Source organism: Canis lupus, chromosome 37 (assembly GCF_011100685.1).
Source record: "Canis lupus familiaris isolate Mischka breed German Shepherd chromosome 37, alternate assembly UU_Cfam_GSD_1.0, whole genome shotgun sequence".
Lineage (NCBI taxonomy): Eukaryota > Metazoa > Chordata > Mammalia > Carnivora > Canidae > Canis > Canis lupus.
The window spans coordinates 11,558,589-11,580,254 of record NC_049258.1 but is presented as its reverse complement, the minus strand read 5'-3'; the positions used below and the strand labels follow the sequence as shown (position 1 = coordinate 11,580,254).

Genomic DNA, 21,666 nt, shown 5'->3' with positions numbered 1-21,666 from the left:
TGCTAACTCTGGGAAACGAACTAGGGGTGGTAGAAGGGGAGGAGGGCGGGGGGTGGGAGTGAATGGGTGACGGCACTGGGGGTTATTCTGTATGTTAGTAAATTGAACACCAATAAAAAATAAATTAAAAAAAAACAATTCAAGGTTGGCTGTATGATCTTTATTTGCTTTCTAAAGTTCCTTAGGCATCTTAATAATTTCCTGTTTTATGGACTCATCTTGACAGCAGATATGCTGATATGCTTTATGGTTTTAAACCTTTGTTTTTATTTGTTTTGTTCATGGGATGTACATCCCTCTCATTTTTACCTCTCCGTCATTAGATTGGCCCTGTATACGCCTCTGTCTCGTCTTAAGCAAGAAGTAGCAACTTTCAGTCAAAGGGCAGTATCTGATACCTTGATGACAATTAATCGGATGGAGCAAGCACGCACAGAATACAGAGGAGCCCTGCTGTGGATGAAAGATGTATCCCAAGAACTGGACCCAGACACCCTAAAACAAATGGAAAAGTTCAGAAAAGTATGAAAATACATCCTTTTCCTTTTCTTGATACACATACCCATTGAACTTATACAGAATAATCAAGACCATAAAATATCAAGCTATTTTCAAAACACGTTATATTATAAATTCTTGGTTCCTTGGAGATCTTTGAAGTACAAAAACTTTTTACACTTTTTTTTTTAACTCTTTGACATCCCTACTCCATCAACCTTTTCCATTAATTTTTTTATCCTTTTCATAATAGGTATCATTGCCCTTTAGGTGTTGCTTCCCTGTACTTTTGGGATTTGTTTGCAGGAGGGAAATAGTTTGTTAAATGAGGAATAAATAAATAATTTAAGTAAAAATTCAGATAAATAACTTATTATAAGAAAAAGTGAAGATTATCAGATTTTTCTTCTTCTACAATACATAGTTTGACCACAGACTTTTAAAGTATGTATGGACTTATGTTTTTGCTAAATAAACTACTTATGAATTGTATCCCCTAAATTTACCATATATGAATAATAAAATTCACTCTTTTATTTCATATGTATTAAGAGTACATATAATACAAATCATAGTTAATATTGATGGATTCTTTATACCAGCTGTATAGGTCACAGCAACCTGTTATTCTTTCCACTTTATAATCCTTGACAATTAGAATACAATCCAAGGGAGTTGTTAGACAACATTGTGAATACAGTAATGTCACTGAATTATATATTTTTTAATGGTTAAGTTTATGTTATCTGAATTTCACCTATGCTTTAATAAAGAAGAATGATTTTAAACTTATCTGGACCCAAATAGCCCTGCACAGTCTGGTTCCTGGCATGTGTGCAGCCGCATCTTGCACTTTCTATACTCTAGCCCTTTCCATGCCCCAGGAAGGAATATGCTCTAGCCTCTTCCATATTGTTCTGCAAACATATTAAGCTCTTTGCCCACCTCCCACACCCAGGACTTTTGTCTTTGATTTTCCCCAAGCCTGGGATGCTCTTCTCAGAATCTTGGCCTGGCTCACCTACCATCTTTCTGTCCCAGTTCACACATCTTGCATGAGCTCACCAAAGGCCTCCCTGATCATCTTACCAAAAGTTATCATTCCTTTTCACTTGTATGTTATCTTTGCAACTTGAGAGGATCTTATATATTTATTTGCTACTGTTTTTCCTGTGCCTCCCCATTCAAGGATGGTAGGAAAGAACATTGTTTTGTTCACCACAATATCCCAGTGCCTGGCACAAAATAGATACCTTATAAATATATGTTGAATGAATTAATAAGTGTATTAAAGGTTGAGTATTCATACTTGTGTATAAGAAATATGACAGGCCTATATTTAAATTTATAAATCTATCTCCATGATTCAGAACTATCATTAATGCTTCTCAACACTTTAACTTGTCCTTTTTCTGTTCATTCTTCTATTAGCTACATATTATCCATCAGTAGTTTTGGATGTTTCTTTTTATTTGGAATCTTTGGAGTTATTTCTTCTTAACTATACTTTCCATTTATCACTGCATACTTTCTCAGCATAAAGATATTTACTAGAAAGAACCTCCTGCAATTACTAAAAATAGCCAAAATCTTTACCATTAATTATGAAATAATAATACAAGGAAAGGGAATTAGTCTTCCTTATTACAATTTCATGTATCTGAAAATATGTATCATGAGCCTGTGTGGTATATTTATATCTGTATTATCAGTAATAATAACAACTATTATTGTGGTTGCAGGTACAGATCCAAGTGAGAAATAGCAAAGCTTCTTTTGACAAGTTAAAGATGGATGTTTGTCAGAAAGTGGATTTACTTGGAGCTAGTCGCTGCAATATGTTATCTCACTCACTCACTACCTACCAGGTACCCACCTCCATGGTCAGCATGTCCTTGATGAGTGGTGAGACTCCTTTTTAAAAGTTGTCTAAAGGGTATAAAAAAGTGCTTAATTAATCAGATTCCTTTGACTTTGAAAAGTGACTCACCGAGGTTATGATAGAGAATCATAGAATTCTAGGCTGAAAAAGGCCTTAGGGATTATCTACTCCTGTATCTTCATGTTGTTCTCTTTGGTGTTCTAGGAGAGGGAGACTTAGGGGCTATCTAGGTTCACGTGGCAGGATTCGCAGCTCATTAACCCTGGTTCACCCAGAACTGCTCCACCTTAAACTACATACAGTTTCATTTAAAGCAAAGATGCTGTGGCCCAATAGTTTAAAACTTCGTCATTTTATAGCTGAGGAAAGTGATCCCTAGAATTAAAGTAAGTGGCAATGTTGGGCTAAAAACCTAAGTTTGCTCATGCTGGGCCACGTGTTCTTTTCATTCTGTCAAGTTGCTGTCTCCCACCACTTTCACCTCAGCAGTCTCACCTATGCTTTTATTACCCCAAATCACACATATATAGCATGCAGTGAATAAGTCAGATGTTAATTAGTAGCAGTGACTAATTTTAACAGATATTTGTGAATAGCAAAATAGAATAAACTCTATTTACATAAGATAATAATAAACTAAAGGGAGTGGACATTCACTGGGGCTTGTAGGAAATCTACCTCCTTCAGCTCAGTACTGTGGAATTCAGGAGTCAGGAAAGTATGCACTTGAAAATAAAAGTATCTGGCAGTCCATGTAGCATACACCTGAAACACAATAGCTATTAGTCCAATTCTCCTTTATTCTCTCCACTCAGCCCCCTCATTTTGGATAGGAACTTTTAAGCACCAGGAGAATGTCCAATTACTTGATTTGGCATGAGAACACTTTTTTTTGGTCTTTCTTATGCCATAACTGAAAGACCAAATTTAGTGGCTTATATAATTTTTTTCCTAGTTAGTAAAGGGTTATATATGCTTACCAACATAAAGATTTACACATATACCCCTTGTACAAATATAGTATTTTTGTGCTTTTAACATTTCTCTTTTGGACTCTTCAGAAGATGTTCTCATCTATTAGCATTACTCTCTAGCTGACTCCAGTGTACATTCCAGAGCTGTGTACAGAAGCACATATATGTGCTGATACAGATGCTACTTCTTATGCAGAATTACTATTTACACTGCTTCCTGGTTCCCCAAACCTAGAAATTTATTTTACTTCCTGCTGCTTATTATTCAGCAACCATTCATCTGCCTACACTAGTGAGGAAAAATAGCAGTGAAAAAAATTGTAACTGTAGTGACTACCTTTTTTTTTTTTTTCTGCAGAGGACACTGCTTGGATTCTGGGAAAAAACCGCTCGATTGATGTCCCAGATCCATGGGGCCTGTACTGGCTTTCGTCCATACGATTTTGTAGCTCTTAAGGTACACTTCTTTCCATTTCTTTTAGAGATATATTATACTTCATTTGGATAACATTGGAACTGTTTTGTTTTAAGCCTAACTTTGAATTTACAAAACATTGGAAAACATTTTTCTGCACTCCTTCAGCCAGTTGTTTTTCTGTTCCTCCCTGATTCCAAGTGCTCCCAGCAATATTAAACAAATACATAAGAATCCTGCTGGTAGGCTCAAGATACTGGGCCGGTGTCGGGGGGGATAAAAGAGCGAGCAAAAGAAAAGAAAATTAAAATGTAAACGAGGTAAGAAAAAGTTATGGGAAAGAAAAACTTAAGAGGCACAAGCAATGGAAAATGGTCATTGGTTTTGAAAAACAACTAGAGTACCTACCTGACAATTTTAGAAGCTAAAGAAATTTCCTTTCTTTACTTTTATACAAATGTGGTAGTGTAATTCATGATGCAGAAGTTATGGGTGACTGCAGCTGAAGAGAGTACTGTATTTTATTAGATCAGCTCTTTCTGTTGCCTACATGTAAAAGGTGTTCTTGGGCTTTTAACATTTGTATGTCTTCCTGTCAGCCTTCTTTGCATATGGCTCATTTAGCAAAACACCATGGTAAATCATTTCTTCAATTTGAGTAAGCTAGGTTTCAGTGCCTTTGAAGTTATTCTGCCTTTTTTGTTTTTTCAATAGAGCTTGAAAATGTTACTGTTGAGATTACTCAAGCTAGATGTGGTATCTGATAGATTCATATCTTGCTCCTGTATATTTCTGGGGCGTGGTATGGATTTTTAAGTCATGTTCTGACATAGCATCTTCCAGTCTAATAGATACCCTTGTATTAGTCTATGTTTTTTGTTGTGTGTATGTTTTTTTTTTCTATATTAATGCTTCACTGGATAGCATACTCTGTTTTTAGGCAAATTTAATATCTAATTTCTGTTCAGATGAAGTTGAAAATATTTAGCCATATTTAGAGCATTGCAGTCAAAGTCAGAAACACAGTGTAAGTCTTCTTTGGCATATCACAGACTTGGAAACCCTGTGGCTAGCCCATGTCACAGTCTGTGTGGTTGCCATAGGCGGCCAGGAGAAACAGGGACACAGGGCTCAATTCAGATTACATTAGCTTACATTTCCCATATTTCTCACTCTCAACTATAGAATTATCCCTATTTTATGTTGTTCTTTAGAATTTTTATTCTCATTTTGTTTGCACAAAGAGAGAAACAGATTCCATCTACTTAACATTGAATTTCTTGTCCTTAGCAACTGCAAGACACTCCAAGCAAGCTTACTGAAGACCACAAAGAGCAAATAGAAAGCAATTCTCTCACTGAAAACCTCAATAAGTAAGCAGGCAGAAGTGTGATGCTATGGATACTGATACATGATATATGATGTTTTTGGAAGCTGTGTATACTGATACATGATATATTTGGAAAGAATTTTTTCTCTTCTGAGTTACTGAATATTTATTTCTATGTCATTTTCCAATTAATGTTTTTAAGGTTCTTTTTTTTTAAGATTTTATTTTTTATTTTATTTATTTATTCATGAGAGACAGAGAGAGAGAGGCAGAGACACAGGCAGAGGGAGAAGCAGACTCCATGCAGGGAGCCTGACGTGGAACTCGATCCTGGGTCTCCAGGATCACACCCCAGGCTGAAGGTGGCGCCAAACCCCTAAGCCACCAGGACTGCCAGGTTATTATTTTTTTTTAAGTAAGCTCTCCCTTCAACGTGGGGCTTGAACTCACAACCAAGAGAGATCAAGAATTAGCTCTACTGACTGAGCCAGCCAGGTGCCCCATTTTTCCAATTAATGTTAAACATTCGTTTTGAAGCCCTATTTCTCCCCCCATTTTCAACATGGCAGGCAAAGTTGATGGCAAGAGTACAGAACAGATTGGATTGATAACTCCAAATTCTGTAGTTTGGGAGATAGCTTTGTATTAAGAGCCCCTACCCAGTGAATTCCAAAAGGGCCAGCTTAAAAGAGAAAGGGACAAGTGCCAGCAGCTATGAAACAGAAGCTATTAAAAATCTGTCTCCAGAGCAACACAAATGAGACTGGGGCTGGTTACCTGAAAATGGGGCTTCTTGTCATGCACATCCTTTAGGTTGCCTATTTCCCTTTTATTGCATCTCACCTTTGATTTCATTTCAGAGCTGCCACTTCTCATGTTAACTAGGTTGCACTGAGTGTAGTAGTAACAAACCCAGAAATAAGACCCAAACAGTGACAAACCATATATTGTTGAGTGGAAGGTGATCCAGGATATAAGCATGTCCCTCTTTTCTCTTTGGGGAAATCTAAACAAATTTTTTTGCTAACTTGAATATATAAACAATTTAGGATGTAGATTAATTAAATGTATAGTTATAATTGAAACTTATAAGTTATACATTGACATTTAAAATACTATGTTATATAAAATATATTAATTTAGTGTTTTTTTCCATTATCACATTTCATGAAAGTTTTATTCAAAATCATCCTCAGCATTATGAAAACTACCTTTTGAGTTAACTGATTCCAAAGCATTTCACTTTTTCTTCCTTCCAAGTTATTTAAAAACCCATGTGTATATACTGTTATTGGAAATTTCATTCCAAGTCATTAGTATCTCTTTGCTCTACAAGTTTATTTTTGTGTTTTTGGTTTTTTTTTTTTGCAAATAAATTCTCTGTAGGTTTCCTCTGCTATCTGAAAGTAGAGTGTCCCAATGAAACATTTCATAAGCCAGTACAGTGTAAGGCAAAGAAGTAATTACCATTACTTTTTTGTGGGAAAAATTTTTGAGTATTCCTAGACCTAAAAAATAACCTCTCAAGCTTTTCAGATATCTTGGCACACATCTTGCTAATGTATGCACAGAATAAATGGAGATGAAGCAAAGATGCACACAGACACAGTTCAGAGCTATAATGGCTTAATGCTGAGATGCTGAGTGTAGTTCCCAGGGAAGGTGCTTGGTGGGGCCACTGCTCTGAGTACATGCTACCTCTATAAGGGCTTTTTGCAAAACAAACACTCAATACTGTATTTGCTTTTTGCCTTTTTTGTAAAAGTGAAAATTGTCTTTGGATTTCTTCCAGTTAGTAAAGATAAGTACTAATGTAGGTCTTCCATAGAAGCATAATGCAAATTTTTGAAAAGCAGGGGATACCTATATTGCTTTCTACATATCTTTAAAGATTTATTAAAAACAATCTCTACTACACAATTGTGAGGTTATACCTCAAGAATAATGCCTAAATCTATGTTCAGTTTCTTCGTCTAATTTATAACCACAGATGGATGATATAAATATCCAAAATTAGTATTTACTGAGAATATTTAGGCAAATATATCTTTTTTTGCAAATATAACTTTACTGTTCAAAATAGAATAGTCCACTTTTTCTGCAATTCTTCATTCCTTCTATTTAGAGCCCAGGTATTCTTGAGCAAATCCTGCAGAGCTTGAAAACTAATCCCCACACTCTGACTTTGGTGATAGATGTTGTCTTTGAGGTGGTACTCAGCACAGTGTCTATAATACTGAATACAGTGCCTCATGCTTCATCAGTACTCAGTAAATGTTGTTGAAAGAGTAAGAGATGAAGGATTATGTTCATAGTCTGTAGATCTAGAGAAGAAATGACATTTGTCTCAGATTTTAGAAGATTGATCTACAGGACAATATTATACATGTCATCTCAGTTAAAAAAATTTTTTTTAACCATATAAAACTGTAGAATGTGAGTCCCAAGTATATTTTAACCAAAATCTTTGCATTTTTTGGTTTTTACTTTAGGTTAGTTTTGTCAGATGAGGAAGTGAGCTTGGGAAATAAACCAGGTAAGATGGTAAATTCATTAAAATGTGAAATGATCACATTTGAAATGTCAAAACAGTTTGTCACAATCTTTTTTAAAACAGATTGTATTAATATCTACTCATTTAAAAAACATTAAGTCAATTTACAAATCCCTTCTATATAAAAACTTTTGAGTTAGCTTGCTTTTTCCCCAGCTTTATTGAGTTAAAATTGACATATAACACTGTGTAAGTTTAAGGCATATGGTGTGATGATTTGATATATGTATGTATTGCTAAATGATTATTACTATAAAATTAGTTAACACCTCCATCACCTCACATAGTTACTATATATTATATCCTTTGGCGACAAGAACATTTAAGATTTATTCTCTTAGCAACAGTCAAGTGTGTAATACAGTATTATTAATTGTGGTCACCATGCTGTACATTAGATCCCCAGAACTTAATCATCTTTAGCTGGAAGTTTATACTGTTTGACCACATTTCACCGTTTTTCCCCTCATAGGCCCTATTAACCAACAATCTACTCTCTGTTTCTGAGTTTGGCTTTTTAAGATCTCACATATAAGTGAAATTATACAGTATATGTCTTTCTTTGTCTAACATATTTCACTTAACATAATGCCCTCCAGATTCATCCATGTTATTGTAAATGGTAGAATTTCTTTCTTTTTTATAAGTAAATAATACTTGATTCTATTCTACTATATATATGCATATATCTAATATTTTCTTTATCCATTTATTTGTGATGGTTACTTAGGTTGTTTCCATGTCTTGGCTATTATAAATAATACTGCAATGAACATGGGGATGCAGATACTTCTTCAAGATAGTAATTTTATTTCCTTTGGATATATACCCAGAAGTGGAAGTGTGGGAACATATGGTAGTTCTGTTTTTTTATTTTTTGAGGAACCTCTATACTGCTTTTCATAATAGCTGCACCAATTTACATTCCCACCAACAGTGCACAAGTGTTCCCATTCCTCCACATCCTATACCATATCTGTTTTCTCTTGTCTTTTTAATACTAACATTCTAACAAGTGTGAGGTGATAGCTCGCTGCGGTTTTGATTCATATTTCCCTGATGAGTAGTGTTGTTGAGCACCTTTCTATGTATGTGTTCACTGTGTATGTCTTCTTTGGTTGGAAAAATGTGTATATAGGTTCTTTTACCCATGTTTTCATCAGGTTATTCTGTTTTTGCTATTGAGTTATGAGTTCCTTACATATTTTGGATTAGAACCTCTTATTAGATAGTTTGCAAAAATTTTACCATTCTGTAGGCAGATGTGATTGAGTTTTTTGATTGTTGATTGTTCTATTGTTATTTTTTTGCTGTGGAGAGGATTTTTACTTTGATGTAGTCTTCTTTATTTTTGCTTTTGTTTCTTGTGTTTTTGTTGTCCTATGCAAAAAATTATCACCAACACCAATGTCAAGGAGTTTTTCCCTAGTTTTTTTTAAACATTTTAAAAATTGAAATATGGATGACAAATATTAGTTTCAGGTATTGAGGGGCGCCTGGGTGGCTTAGTCTGTTAAGCCTCTGCCTTTGGCTCAGATTATGATCCCAGGGTCCTCTGATGGAGCCTCATGTCAGGGAAATCCCTGCTCAGTGCGAGTCTGCTTCTCCCTCTGCCTCTGCCTGCCACTCCCCCTGCTTATTCTCTCTCGCTCTGTTAAATAAATAAATGAAAATCTATATTAGTTTCAGGTACACAACCCAGAGGTTCAACAGTTATGGACATTATACAATGTTTACCATGAATAAGTGTAGTCGCCATGCAAAATTATTACAATATTATCGTCTGTATTCCCTGTACTGTACTTTCCATTCTCATGATTTATCTGTTTTATGACTGGAAGTTTGTACCTCTTAATCCCTGTTACCTATGTTGCCTATACCTCCACCCCACTCTGCTCTGGCAACCTCTAGTTCTCTATATTTATTTATTTTTATTAAATTTTTTTATTTTACTTTTTTAAAGATTTTATTTATTTATTCATGAGAGACACAGAGAGAGAGGCAGAGACACAGGCAGAGGGAGAAGCAGGCTCCATGCAGGGAGCCCAATGTGGGACTCGATCCCTGGACTCCAGGATCATGCCCTGGGCCAAAGGCAGGTGCTAAACCGCTGAGCCACCCAGGGATCCCCAAGTTCTCTATATTTATGTGTCTGTTTCTTTTTGTTGTTGTTTTGTTTTGCCTTTTTTTTTTTTTTAGAGTCCACACGTAAGGGGAATCCTGATATTTGTCTTTCTCTGTCTGATTCATTTCACTTAGTATAATACCTCATAGGTCCATCATGTTGTCATGAATGGCAAGATTTCATTCTTTATTTTTTTTTAAAGATTTATTTATTCATTGTTCCAATTTTAGTATATGTGCTGCCGAAGCGAGCACAAGATTTCATTCTTTTTTATGGTTGACTAATTCCATTCTGTATACATGCATGATGTATATTTATAACATACTATTTTAAGCTAATAACTTCAATAGTGTATGGAAACTACACTTCTCTTCCTCTCACATTTTAATTACATATTTTTATTTACATATTTTATGCTTTAATTACATCTTTTTTATTGTGTATCTAATAACAAATTATTGTAGTTATGGTTATTTTAAATAAATGTTTGTTTTTTTAATTTTTAAACTAGAGTTGAAAGTGATTTATGCACCACTCTTCCAATATTATAGAATCTTTGACTATATATTTCCCTTTACTGATGAGATGTACAAATTCATGCAGTTTTACAAGGTTATTTAACATCCTTTCATTTCAGCCTGCAGAATGTCCTTTAGCCTTCTTTGTAAGGGAGGTCTGGTGGTGGACTTTCTCAACTTTTGTTTGTTTGGGAAGGGCTTTATCTCTCTTTCATTTCTGAAGGACAGCTTTGCTGGGTATAATATTCTTGAGGCTTTGTTTTTTCTTTTTTTTTCTTTCAGTATTTTGAATATGTCATATGCCTTTCTCCTGGCCTGCACAGTTTCTCCTGAGAAATCTGCTCACAGTCTTACAGGGGCTCCTTGATATGTGACAAATCACTTTTTTCTTGCTGCTTTTAAAATTCTGTCTTTGACTTTTGACTATAATTACTATAAGTTGTCTGTCAGTAGGCAGAGCTGCTGCTCATGCTCTGAGGTTGGGGGAAGCCCTTTGACTGCATTTTGTCTTTAAGTGGTGCTATGACTGGAATCTCTGGTAAAGGGCTGTGCTCTGAGGTTAGGCAGGGTCAGTAGCTAGGTTTCACTGTCATCTCGGATCAGGCAGGATTACTGAGTATGCTCCTTAGCCAAATGGTGCCGCTGCCTACCCTCTTTTTCTCAGGCGGGTCATAGGCAGGGCTTCATGATCTGATATGGTCTCAGCCTGTGCTTTGCAATTAGGTAGGACTGCAGAGGCTGGGTTCTAAATCATGTAGGATGGTGGCTATGCTCTGTTATTAGGCAAGGTTGCTGGCTACACTGCCTAGTTGAGTGGGCCTCATGCTTTACTGCATGATTGGACAGGGCTTGAGGCTGTGCCTCACAGCTGGGAGTGAATGGGCTCCCTGTTTGGGTGAGACTGCAGGCTGTGCTTAGCAATGGGGCATGGCCACCAGCTTGGCTTCAGTTCCAGGCAGGGCTACAGACTGGAGTTGCTGCTAGGCAGCACTGTAAGCTGGGTTGTGATGCTCACTACTAGGGCCTCCTGGTGAGCTAGGCAAGAGGTTATGCTTCCTACTTGGGAGGGGCTGCTGACTTCTCTTTCTGGGTGGGTGGCAGGATATGCTCTGCAACTTCCCAGGGTCTCAGTCCAGGCTTCCTGGTCAGGTGGAACAAGAGGCTATACTAAGTAAAGAGTTAGCTTTCTAGCAGTACCTAATTAGAAAGTGTATTTACTTTTTTTTAGGAAATTTTGATTTTCTCTAAAATTAGACCTTTAATGTAGATATTTCTTTCACAGGGTTGTATGACTAAGTTTCAGGCTTTTCCTCACACTTAAACACATGTTCTTATTTTTTTTATAAATACATATTATGTATACAATCAGTATATATTCAATCAGTGTGGCTTCAGAGCCAGAAAAATCAGTTTGAATGCCAGCTTTTAAAAACAAGTAATTTATACCTCTCTTATTTTTCTCATCTGAAATATGAGTCATATATTCCTATCTTAAAAAGATATTAAGACTAGAGATAATATTTATAAACTACATAGCATATGATAGGTGTGCAGTAAATGCAAGAGGCATTTTTAAATGAACACATAAGGGCAGCCCTTGTGGCTCAGCAGTTTAGCACCACCTATAGCCCAGGGCCTGATCCTGGAGACCCAGGATCAAATCCCATGTCAGGCTCCCTGCATGGAGCCTGCTTCTCCCCCTGCCTGTGTCTCTGCCTCTCTCTCTCTCCTCTCTGTGTATTCTCATGAATAAATAAATAAAATCTTTTTTAAAAAAAGTTAAAAACTTAAAAAAAATGAATGAACACATAAATACAGATAATACTGATAAACCATAATAATCATAGACTTGTATATATAACATAGCTTCAAAATATGTTCAAGGACACCTGGGTGGCTTAGTGGTTGAGTGTCTGCCTTTGGATCAGGGTGTGATCTCAGGGTCCCAGGATTGAGTCTGGCATCAGGCTCCCCATGGGGGGCCTGCTTCTCTCTCTGCCTGTGTCTCTGTATCTCTCTCTGTATCTCTCATGAATAAATTAAAAAAAATATATATATATACATGTCCAAATGATTAGCTTCCTTCAGGTATATAATCCTGTACCCAAGTAGAGAATATTTTTTTAAAGTCCCTGATAAAATATAATGTACATTATTGTAGTTTCACAGCCATTTGTAGCATTATTCAATCTTTTATATTTATTTTTTTTTAAGATTTTATTTATTCATGAGAGAGAGAGAGAGTTAGAGACACAGGCAGAGGGAGAAGCAGGCTCCATGTAGGAAGCTCGATGTGGGACTCCATCCCAGGTCTCCAGGATCACGTCCTGGGCTGAAGGCAGCGTCAAACCGCTGAGCCACCCAGGCTACCCTTATTCAATCTTTTAAAACCTGCTGTATCAGTAGTTATGTCCACTTTTAAAAAATATTTTATCTATCTATCTATCTATCTATCTACCTATCTATCTATCTATCTAGAGAGATACAGAAAGGACACAAGTTGGAGGAGGAGCAGAGGGAGAGGGAGAGAAAGAATCCTGAGCAGGCTCTGCACTGAGCATGGACCCTAATGGGCTTGATCTCATGACCCTGAGATCATGTCCATGCCAAAATCAAGAGTTGGATGCTCAACTGACTGAGCCACCCACACATCCCATTATGTCCACTTTTAAATTCCAGACATTTGTTCCTTTCCTCTTTTTTTCTTAAGTAATCCTGCTAAAGATTTATTTTTCCTTCAACAAATCAACTTTTGGTTTTGTTAAACTTATCTCTTGAATCTTTGTTTCTGTTTCATTAATTAATTTTTTTCCTAAAAATAATATTTTAGTTTTTTAAGACTAAAAGCTAATTATTTGTGCTGCTTTAAATCTTTTATATCTTTATTAATTTTTAATTTACTTGATGTATCAATAATTGAGAAATGTGTTTTGAAATCTCTGCTGGAAGTGATTTTCATTCTTCCTGTAGTTTTTCAATTTATATACTCTGAGGATTTTAGAGTGATGGTTGCATATAAGTTTGGACTTTTTTAGAAAAACATTTTATTTATTTATTTTAGAAGGGGGAGCATAAACGGGGGAGGGAGAGAAGAAGAGGGAGAGAACCTCAAGCAGACTCCTTTCCAAGCACAGAGCCTGAGGCAGGCCCCAATCTTATGACCTTGAGACTGTGACCTGAGCTGTAACCGAGAGTTGGACACTCAACTGACTGAGCCACCCAGGTGCCCCAGTTTTAGAATTCTTATATCTGTTTAGCAAATTAATCTGTCATCAATATAATGACCCCTCCTGTCCCTATTATTAATTCTTATCTTATAGTTTCCTCTGTATGATATTAGCTTAGCTTAAATAGTTTTGTTTTTGTTAGTATTTGCTTTACATACCTTTTTCTGCACTTTTACTTTCAACTTTTCCATGTTCTTATATCCCTCAGGACCCTGATCGTGTTGCTGCAGAGCACGCAACATTTAGGTTATGTCTCTTATAAATAAGATTAAGATGGATTTTTTTTAAAGACCCCATATGTAAGTTTGTCTTTCTTTTACTTGATGAGTTTAGTCCATTTACATTGACTGTCATGATTTATATTTGGACCTGTACTTTCTGTTTTCTCTTTGTTTTGTTCTTCTACCCCATTCTTTTGTCCCCTGTTTTGCCTTATTTTGGATTGATTAAGGTTTTTTCATTTGTTTTTAAAGATTTCTTAGTCCTTTTCTTTCCCTATGTACTAGCTTGGAATTTATACGTTTTATTTTTGGTTTTGGTGGTTTCACTTGAATTTTATCCTAAATACTTTATTTCATTTTTTTAAAAGGTTTTATTTATTTATTCATGATAGACAGAGAGAGAGGGGAAGAGACATAGGCAGAGGGAGAAGCAGGCTCCACGCCGGGAGCCGACGCGGGACTCGATCCCGGGACTCCAGGATCGCGCCCTGGGCCGAAGGCAGGCACCAAACCGCTGAGCCACCCAGGGATCCCCTTATTTCATTTTTTTTTTAATTTTTATTTATTTATGATAGTCACACACAGAGAGAGAGAGAGGCAGAGACACAGGCAGAGGGAGAAGCAGGCTCCATGCACCGGGAGCCTGACGTGGGATTCGATCCCGGGTCTCCAGGATCGCGCCCTGGGCCAAAGGCAGGCGCCAAACCACTGCGCCACCCAGGGATCCCCCTTATTTCATTTTTTAAAAAGATTTTATTTATTTATTCATGAGAGACACACAGAGAGAGGGGCAGAGACACAGACAGAGGGAGAAGCAGGCTCCATGCAGGAGCCCAACGTGGGACTTGATCCCGGGTCTCCATGATCATACCGTGGGCGGAAGGCAGTGCTAAACTGCTAAGCCACCTGGGCTTCCCTCATAAATACTTTAAATAAAGGCTAGCTTTGTAACTATCTCAGTATTCCTAAAACATTACAAAGATCTTAAAAAACTAAACCCAGTTACTCCCATTCCATTTCATCAACTATTATTCTTCAGTATTTTATTTCTCTTTTTGTGATCTTCTATACAAATAATAAAAAATATTTTTGTTTTATGAAGAAATGTTACTTACATTTTACTGGTATTTTCCTTTGTTACTATTTCTTTATATATTTCAGATCTTCATTGTGATCTCATTTTCCTTTTCTGTAGTTAGAGCTTTTAGTTTGGAAGTTAGTGAGATGCCATGATGGTAAATTTAGCCATTTGGCTTATGTTTATCTGAAAATAATTGTTATTTCTCATTTTTGAAGATTTTATTTGACCCAGAGATAGAGGGGCAGAGAGGGAGGGAGCTTAGCAGGGAGCCTGATGCATGGCTTGATCTCAGGATCCCGGGATCATGACTTGAACTGAAGGCAGATGTTTAACTGACTAAGCTGCCCAGGCACCCCAATTTCTCATTTTTGAAAGGCAGTTTGCTCAGTAACAACTTTAGGTTGGTTGGTATTTTCTTTCACCACTTTGTAAATATTGTTCTATTGTTTTCTATTTTCCCTGGGTGTTGAAAAATCTTGTTAGTCTAATTATTGTTCCTTTATAGTGAATTTGGTTTTTATTTCTGGTTGCTTTTAGGATATGCTGTTTGTTTTTGGTATTCCCTGCTGTCTCAGTACAATGTGTCTAAATATGAAAGGTTTTTTGTTTTTTCATCTTTCATAATATAAGTTGTATTTCCTGTACCTGTGTCTTTTACCAGTTCTGGAAAATACTCAATCATTATTTCCTTTTTTGTTTATATGATATTTATACATACTTCCACCATTATCTTTTACAATATTGCTTCACCTCCATTTTCTCTGTTCTGTGGAACTCCATTAAGCTTATGTTGGACCTTTTCATTCATCTTCCATATATTTTATCTTCTCTTTCATATTTTCCATCTCCCTTCCTTCTGTGCAGCATTCTATGTAAGTTCTTCAGACCTATTTTTCACTAATTTTCTCTTCTTACATTAAACCTAGTGTTTAATCTATATGAATTTCCCACCTCCCCAACAACCATGCTTTTTATTTCTAAGAGTCCTATTTGGTTTTTTTTTGTTGTTTGTTTGTTTTTTGTTTTTTGTTTTTTTACAAATCTATGCCTCACTGGTTTTTATAATCCTTAAATCCTTAGTTCTTTCTCACCTTTTGACTCATATCTTTATCTAAAAATATACATATTTGAAGAGGTGACTTTGTTATTTATTGGTTTCCTCTCAATTTTCTTGTGTAACTCATCCGCTTGTTTGTTTAGTGATTTCTGATTGTAAGCTAATATTTGTTTGCTCTTTAACTGTGGGGCTTAAAAGACTTTTCTCTAGATAAGTTGATATTACTTCTTTCTAGAGCCAGGGAACATTCTGCCTCATGACTACTATGACTTCCGTTCCTGGGCCTTTGCTTAACATGAGAATCCTGGGGACATCTTAGTTTCTTTGTGTTTGCTGAGGGCTTTGTCTCCAGAGAGCAGTGTAGGTATGGCATCTGCCCTTCTTTGCTTTGTTGCACACATCTCTTGTTTCCGCTCATGTCATTTGTTCCTAACAAGTCCATCAATGCATTAAAAATTTGTTTTAGGGATCCCAAGTGGCTCAGCGGTTTGGAGCCTGCCTTCAGCCCAGGGCATGATCCTGGAGACCTGGGATCAAGTCCCACATTGGGCTCCCTGCATGGTTCCTGCTTCTCCCTCTGCCTGTGCCTCTGCCTTTCTCTCTCTCTCTCTCTCATGAATAAATAAATAAAATCTTTTAAAAAAAGTTTGTTTTATAGTTTCAGCAAGTATTTTTTTTTAAGATTTTATTTATTTATTCATGAGAGACACACAGAGAGAGAGAGAGAGGCAGAGACACAGGCAGAGGGAGAAGCAGGCTCCATGCAGGGAGCCCGACGGGACTTCATCCTGGGCCTCCAGGATCATGCCCTAGGCTGTAGGCGGTGCTAAACCGCTGAGCCACCGGGGTTGCCCAAGTATTTTTTTTGTAAGACAGGGTGCTTCTGAGTATATAGTCTCTTATATTTCCAGGTAGCATTCATTGGTCATAATAATAGGAACATTTTAAAAATATTCTGTGTTCCTGAGACCAAGAAAATACCATCACTACTTGTAGGAGAGGAAACTGGGATAATGTTTCTGAAAAATACATTCATCCTAGAATTCAATTCAATAATTTTACTTTTAGAACTATCTTGTGTAAGTAATTTGGAATGCCTTCAAGCATTTATTTCCTGAGATATTTATTGAAGTGGTATTTTATATAATGAAATAAACTATGCCATTTGAGCCAGCCTTTCTTTCTGATATACCTATGTAGATCCCAATCTCATACACATCTGTAGCATTAAAATGAAATAAAACCAGGGACACCTGGGTGGCTCAGTTGGTTAGGTGTCCAACTCTTGATTTTGGCTTAGGTTGTGTTCTCAGAGTCGTGGGATTAAGCCCTGAGTCAGGCTTCATGCGTAGTGGAGTCTGCTTCTCTCCTTCTCCCTCTGCCCCTCCTCACATGCTGTCCTCACTCTCTCTCAAAGAAATAATAAATCTTAAAAAAAAAAAAAAGGAAATAAAACCAAACCCCACATAAATCATACCAAAAGCAATGTGGAGTAAAGCAGATCATTATTAAAGATTTCTGGGGAAGAGAGAGGAAGGAAGTTACCCTGTGTCTTAAACAGCAACACTTCCTTAAAGATCTTTAATACCTCTATATTTCACAAACTCTTTCTAGAGCTTGCCAAAATTTCCATGGTGTTACTGTCACCCATTCCCTCCTGCCCTCCAACCCTGATTCTCCTCCTCTTCACTTCCTTCTAGCCAGAGAGAATCTCTTCCCATTTCTACATTTTTCCAAAGTTCAACTGAAGTCTTTAGTGATAGAGTCTGTTTTTTCTTTTTTATCTTTTGTAGTTTTTCACCATCTTTATACTATTTGAACTTAGAACCTAATTTATCTTTTGCCTCCTTATCTTAAAGCTAAATAACACTGAGTTCCTTATACCTTTCTTTAGATTATTATGGTTGATTTAATTTTTCCATTTTCTTTTGTAGTATCCCAAATTGAGCATCAAATTTTAAGAAGAGTGTAGTAGGGATATTACTGCCTTGTCTTTAGACATATTACACCCGTTCATCTCACTGTATGGCAACACTGTTCATGTTGTACGTAGGAAACCTATACATTTCATTATGTTTTTTAAAAAATGTCCTTGATAATAGTTGAAGATGTGAAAATCTTGGGCTTTTTTTTTTTTTCCTTTGGTTATTAAATATTTTTCCTGGTCTGTGTATTTATACTGAGGTACAGGTAAATTATGTGGGAAAATGGCTCCCACATTAATAATAGGGCATAATTTGTCTCAGTATACACCCCAAACTTGGACAGTTTTTTGAAAAAACAACCTTTTGGGTACCTATGTGGCTCAGTTGGTTAAGCGTCTGCCTTCAGCTTAGGTCATGATCCCCAGGGTTCTGAGATCAAGTCCCCATGCTTGGCAGGGAGTCTCCTTCTCCCTGTACTCCTCCTCCCTGCTTGTGTTCACTCTTTCTGTCTCTCATAAACATTCTCTCTCATGCTCATTCTCTCAAATAAATAAAATCTTAAAAAAAGAACAAGCGAAAAACAAAAATAACATTTGGCTTGGGGAGCTTTGGGAAGTATGCTGTCTTTAAAAAGCATATATGTTGGATTTTTCACTTCATATGAAATCACTGTTATTCTCACTTTTTGTTCTGTTTACAGCTATGCACATAAATATCTGATGCGCAGAGACATGGAGATCAGAAAAAAACATAAAATGAACTTCCAGAGAATACAGAATTAGACACAGGTCCACCAGGAAAGAATAGGCTTTTGAATGTGAAAACCTTTATTTAATTGAGGTATAAATGACATGCTAATTTCAGATTTAGAACATAATGACTTGATAGTTGCATTATAGTGTGAAAAGATCACCACGATAAGTCTAGTTCACATCCATCACCATATATAGTTAGAACATTTTTTTCTCGTGATGAGAATTTTTTAAGATTTACTCATTCAGCAACATTCCAATATATAATATAATATTATTAACTAGTCACCGGGCTACACATTACATACCTATTATTTATTTTATAACCAGAAGTGTGTACCTTTTGAACCCCTTTACCTATTTTGCACCCCCACCACCTCTGGCAACCACCAAGTCTGGTCTATCTGTGAGCTGGGTTTTTATGTCTTTTTGTTCTTTATACCCAACACAGAAGCAAGATAATACAGTATTTGTCTTTCTCTGTCTTATTTCACATGGCATAATGTCTGTAAGGTCCATCCATGTTATTGAAAATGAAAAACAGCAAGATTTCATTTTTTTGATGGCTGATTAGTATTCCAGAGAGTGTGTGTGTGTGTGTGTGTGTGTGTATTGCATTTTCCTTACCATTTATCCATTGATGGACACTTAAGTTGTTTCTGAGTCTCGGTTATTATAAATAATACAATGAACGTGGGGCTACATCTTTGAGGTAGTGGTTTTGGGTTTCTTTGTTTGTTTTTTTTTTTTTTTCAGATAAAATACCCAGAAGTGGCATTGCTGGATCATTTGGTGGTTCTATTTTTAATCGGGGGGGGGGGGCGGGAACCTCCATACTGTTTTCAATAGCAGTTGTACCAATTTACATGGAATGTGAAAACTTTTAACTTTCAAGGGGATATAGATGTTAACAAAGGCCCTGAATATCTGTGGGTATTATAAAGTTATTTGTGTGTGTATACATACGTATATATATAAATTATGTATATTGTATCTTTCTCAACTTTAGATGGGGTTACTCCTGATAAACCCATCCTAAGTTGAAAATAATAAGTTGAACATCTGAAACTAATATAAACTATATAACACTGTATGTAAACTATACTGGAATTAAAATAAATTTTTTTAATAAAGCATTTTCTTTTTTTAATTTTTTTTTTATGATAGTCACACAGAGAGATAGAGAGAGGCAGAGACATAGGCAGAGGGAGAAGCAGGCTCCATGCACCGGGAGCCCGACGTGGGATTCGATCCCGGGTCTCCAGGATCGCGCCCTGGGCCAAAGGCAGGCGCCAAACCACTGCGCCACCCAGGGATCCCTAAAATAAATTTTTTTAATCAAATAAGAAAAAATATATATTCCTTCTATACCAAAAAAAAGCAAATATCATAATTTGAAATTCATTTGATATATCTAACATACTGAACATCAGAACTTATCTTGGCCTACCTTAAGTGTGCTCAGAATACTTACATTAGTCTGCAGGTGGGCAAATGATCTAACACAAAGCCCATTTTATAATTAAGTATTAAATATCTCATGTAATCTATTGAATACTGCACTGAAACTGAAAACAGAATGGTTTTATGGGTACAGAAGGTTGCTTATCTATTATCACATGGCTGAGAAGGAGCTGTGGCTTGTTGCAGCTGTCCTGCATCACAGAAGAATATTGTATTGCATATCACTAGCCCAGGAAAAAATCTACATCAAAATTTGAGGTACAGTTTCTGCTGAATGTGTATCTCTTTTGCATCATTATAAAGTAAAAATTTGTAAGTCAAACCAGTGTAGGGGATCTCTGTGTAAGTAGGGGACCATCTATGCACACAAATATACATGTTTATGCACACAAATGTGATTTTTATATATGGTTCTTTAAATTTTTTACATCTCGCCTTTATGTGTATTATTAACAGATTTGGCCAAGTGAACACTTAGGCTGAATTATTATAAAATGTAACAGTAAATAAGCATGCTAAATTTCTCCTTGTTCAGTTTATCCTTTATGTGCTTGTGTTTCAGCAGCCGACGATGACAAGGAAAAACATTTTCAAATAAGAGAGTTTGGAGCACCTCAGTTTTCTAACTCTGAAAATGGTAAGAAATTATAACTTCATCATATATACAGATAATTTGTTATTTAAAATTCTCTAGTTTTAATTTAATAATTATTTCCTTAACAAAACCTGTATAGGTCCCTACACAGGGATGCAGCCCTGTACTTCTATTTTGTAGCACATCACAATGGAAATGAAGTCATTATTTGTTTTGTATGTGCAGACCTTTGTCCAAACATTTCTGTATAACTGTGAGGACTGGTAGGATGGTGTCTGTCTCACTGTGTGCTGTACTTTCACTCTCCAGCAGTTGTAGACCATCAGTAAATGCTACCTTGAATATCTTTCCCAATCAATTATCATTTGTCTGACTTTTCATGTAGTTGTTTCTTGCTATGTAAATTTAAAAAATAATTTTATGTAGCCAAATTTATTAATCTTTTCTTTTATTGGATCCTTTTTTTTGTCTTATGCAGAACCCAGATTAGAAGAGTTCATTTATACTGTCTTCTAGCACTTGTGTGCTTTTATTTTTTACATTAGATCCCCAATTCACTTGGAGTTTATTTAGCCATATGGTATTAGCAGTGGATTAAATGTTATCATTTCACAAGTGGCTGTGCTTTTATATCATTTTTTTAAAATGCTACCTTTGCCACAGCAATTTGAGATAGCTTCCAAATATATATAAGGTTTCTATATGTACTTGGGTCTCTTTCTGGATTTTCTTTATATTTCATTGATGTTTGCATGTACCAGTTCCACATGGTTTTAATTATAGAAACTTTCTTTTGTGTTTTATATCTGGTAGGGCTAGTATCCTTTTCAATATTTTCTTAGCTATTCTTGCACGCTTATTTTTTAATATAAACTTTCTATAATATTGTCTAGCTCTATAGAAAGGCTCATTGTTCCTCTTATTTTTTTTTTTTTAAGATTTTATTAGAGAGAGGGTGAACATGAGCAGGGGGAGGGGCAGAGAGAGAAACAGGTTCCCAGCTGAACAGATCATGATCTGCTACATGATCCCCTGGGATCATGACCCA

General features: G+C 36.1%; 1 protein-coding gene across 6 annotated transcripts in view; it reads left to right on the top strand.

Moving 5' to 3' along the window:
* The window catches only part of ICA1L (islet cell autoantigen 1 like), a 79,880-nt gene that overhangs the window by 33,142 nt on the left and 25,072 nt on the right, over positions 1-21,666 (top strand). For 4 of the 6 annotated variants that reach the window (XM_038585427.1, XM_038585428.1, XM_038585430.1 and 1 more), the window contains exons 6-11: positions 324-522; positions 2,241-2,366; positions 3,713-3,811; positions 5,060-5,142; positions 7,592-7,635; positions 20,586-20,660. In XM_038585427.1, coding sequence (XP_038441355.1) covers positions 324-522; positions 2,241-2,366; positions 3,713-3,811; positions 5,060-5,142; positions 7,592-7,635; positions 20,586-20,660 — 626 coding nt within the window. Of the gene's footprint in view, positions 1-323; positions 529-2,240; positions 2,367-3,712; positions 3,812-5,059; positions 5,143-7,591; positions 7,636-20,585; positions 20,661-21,666 lie in introns of those variants that run through there. The other 2 variants (XM_038585429.1, XM_038585431.1) reach the window with 2 other exon arrangements.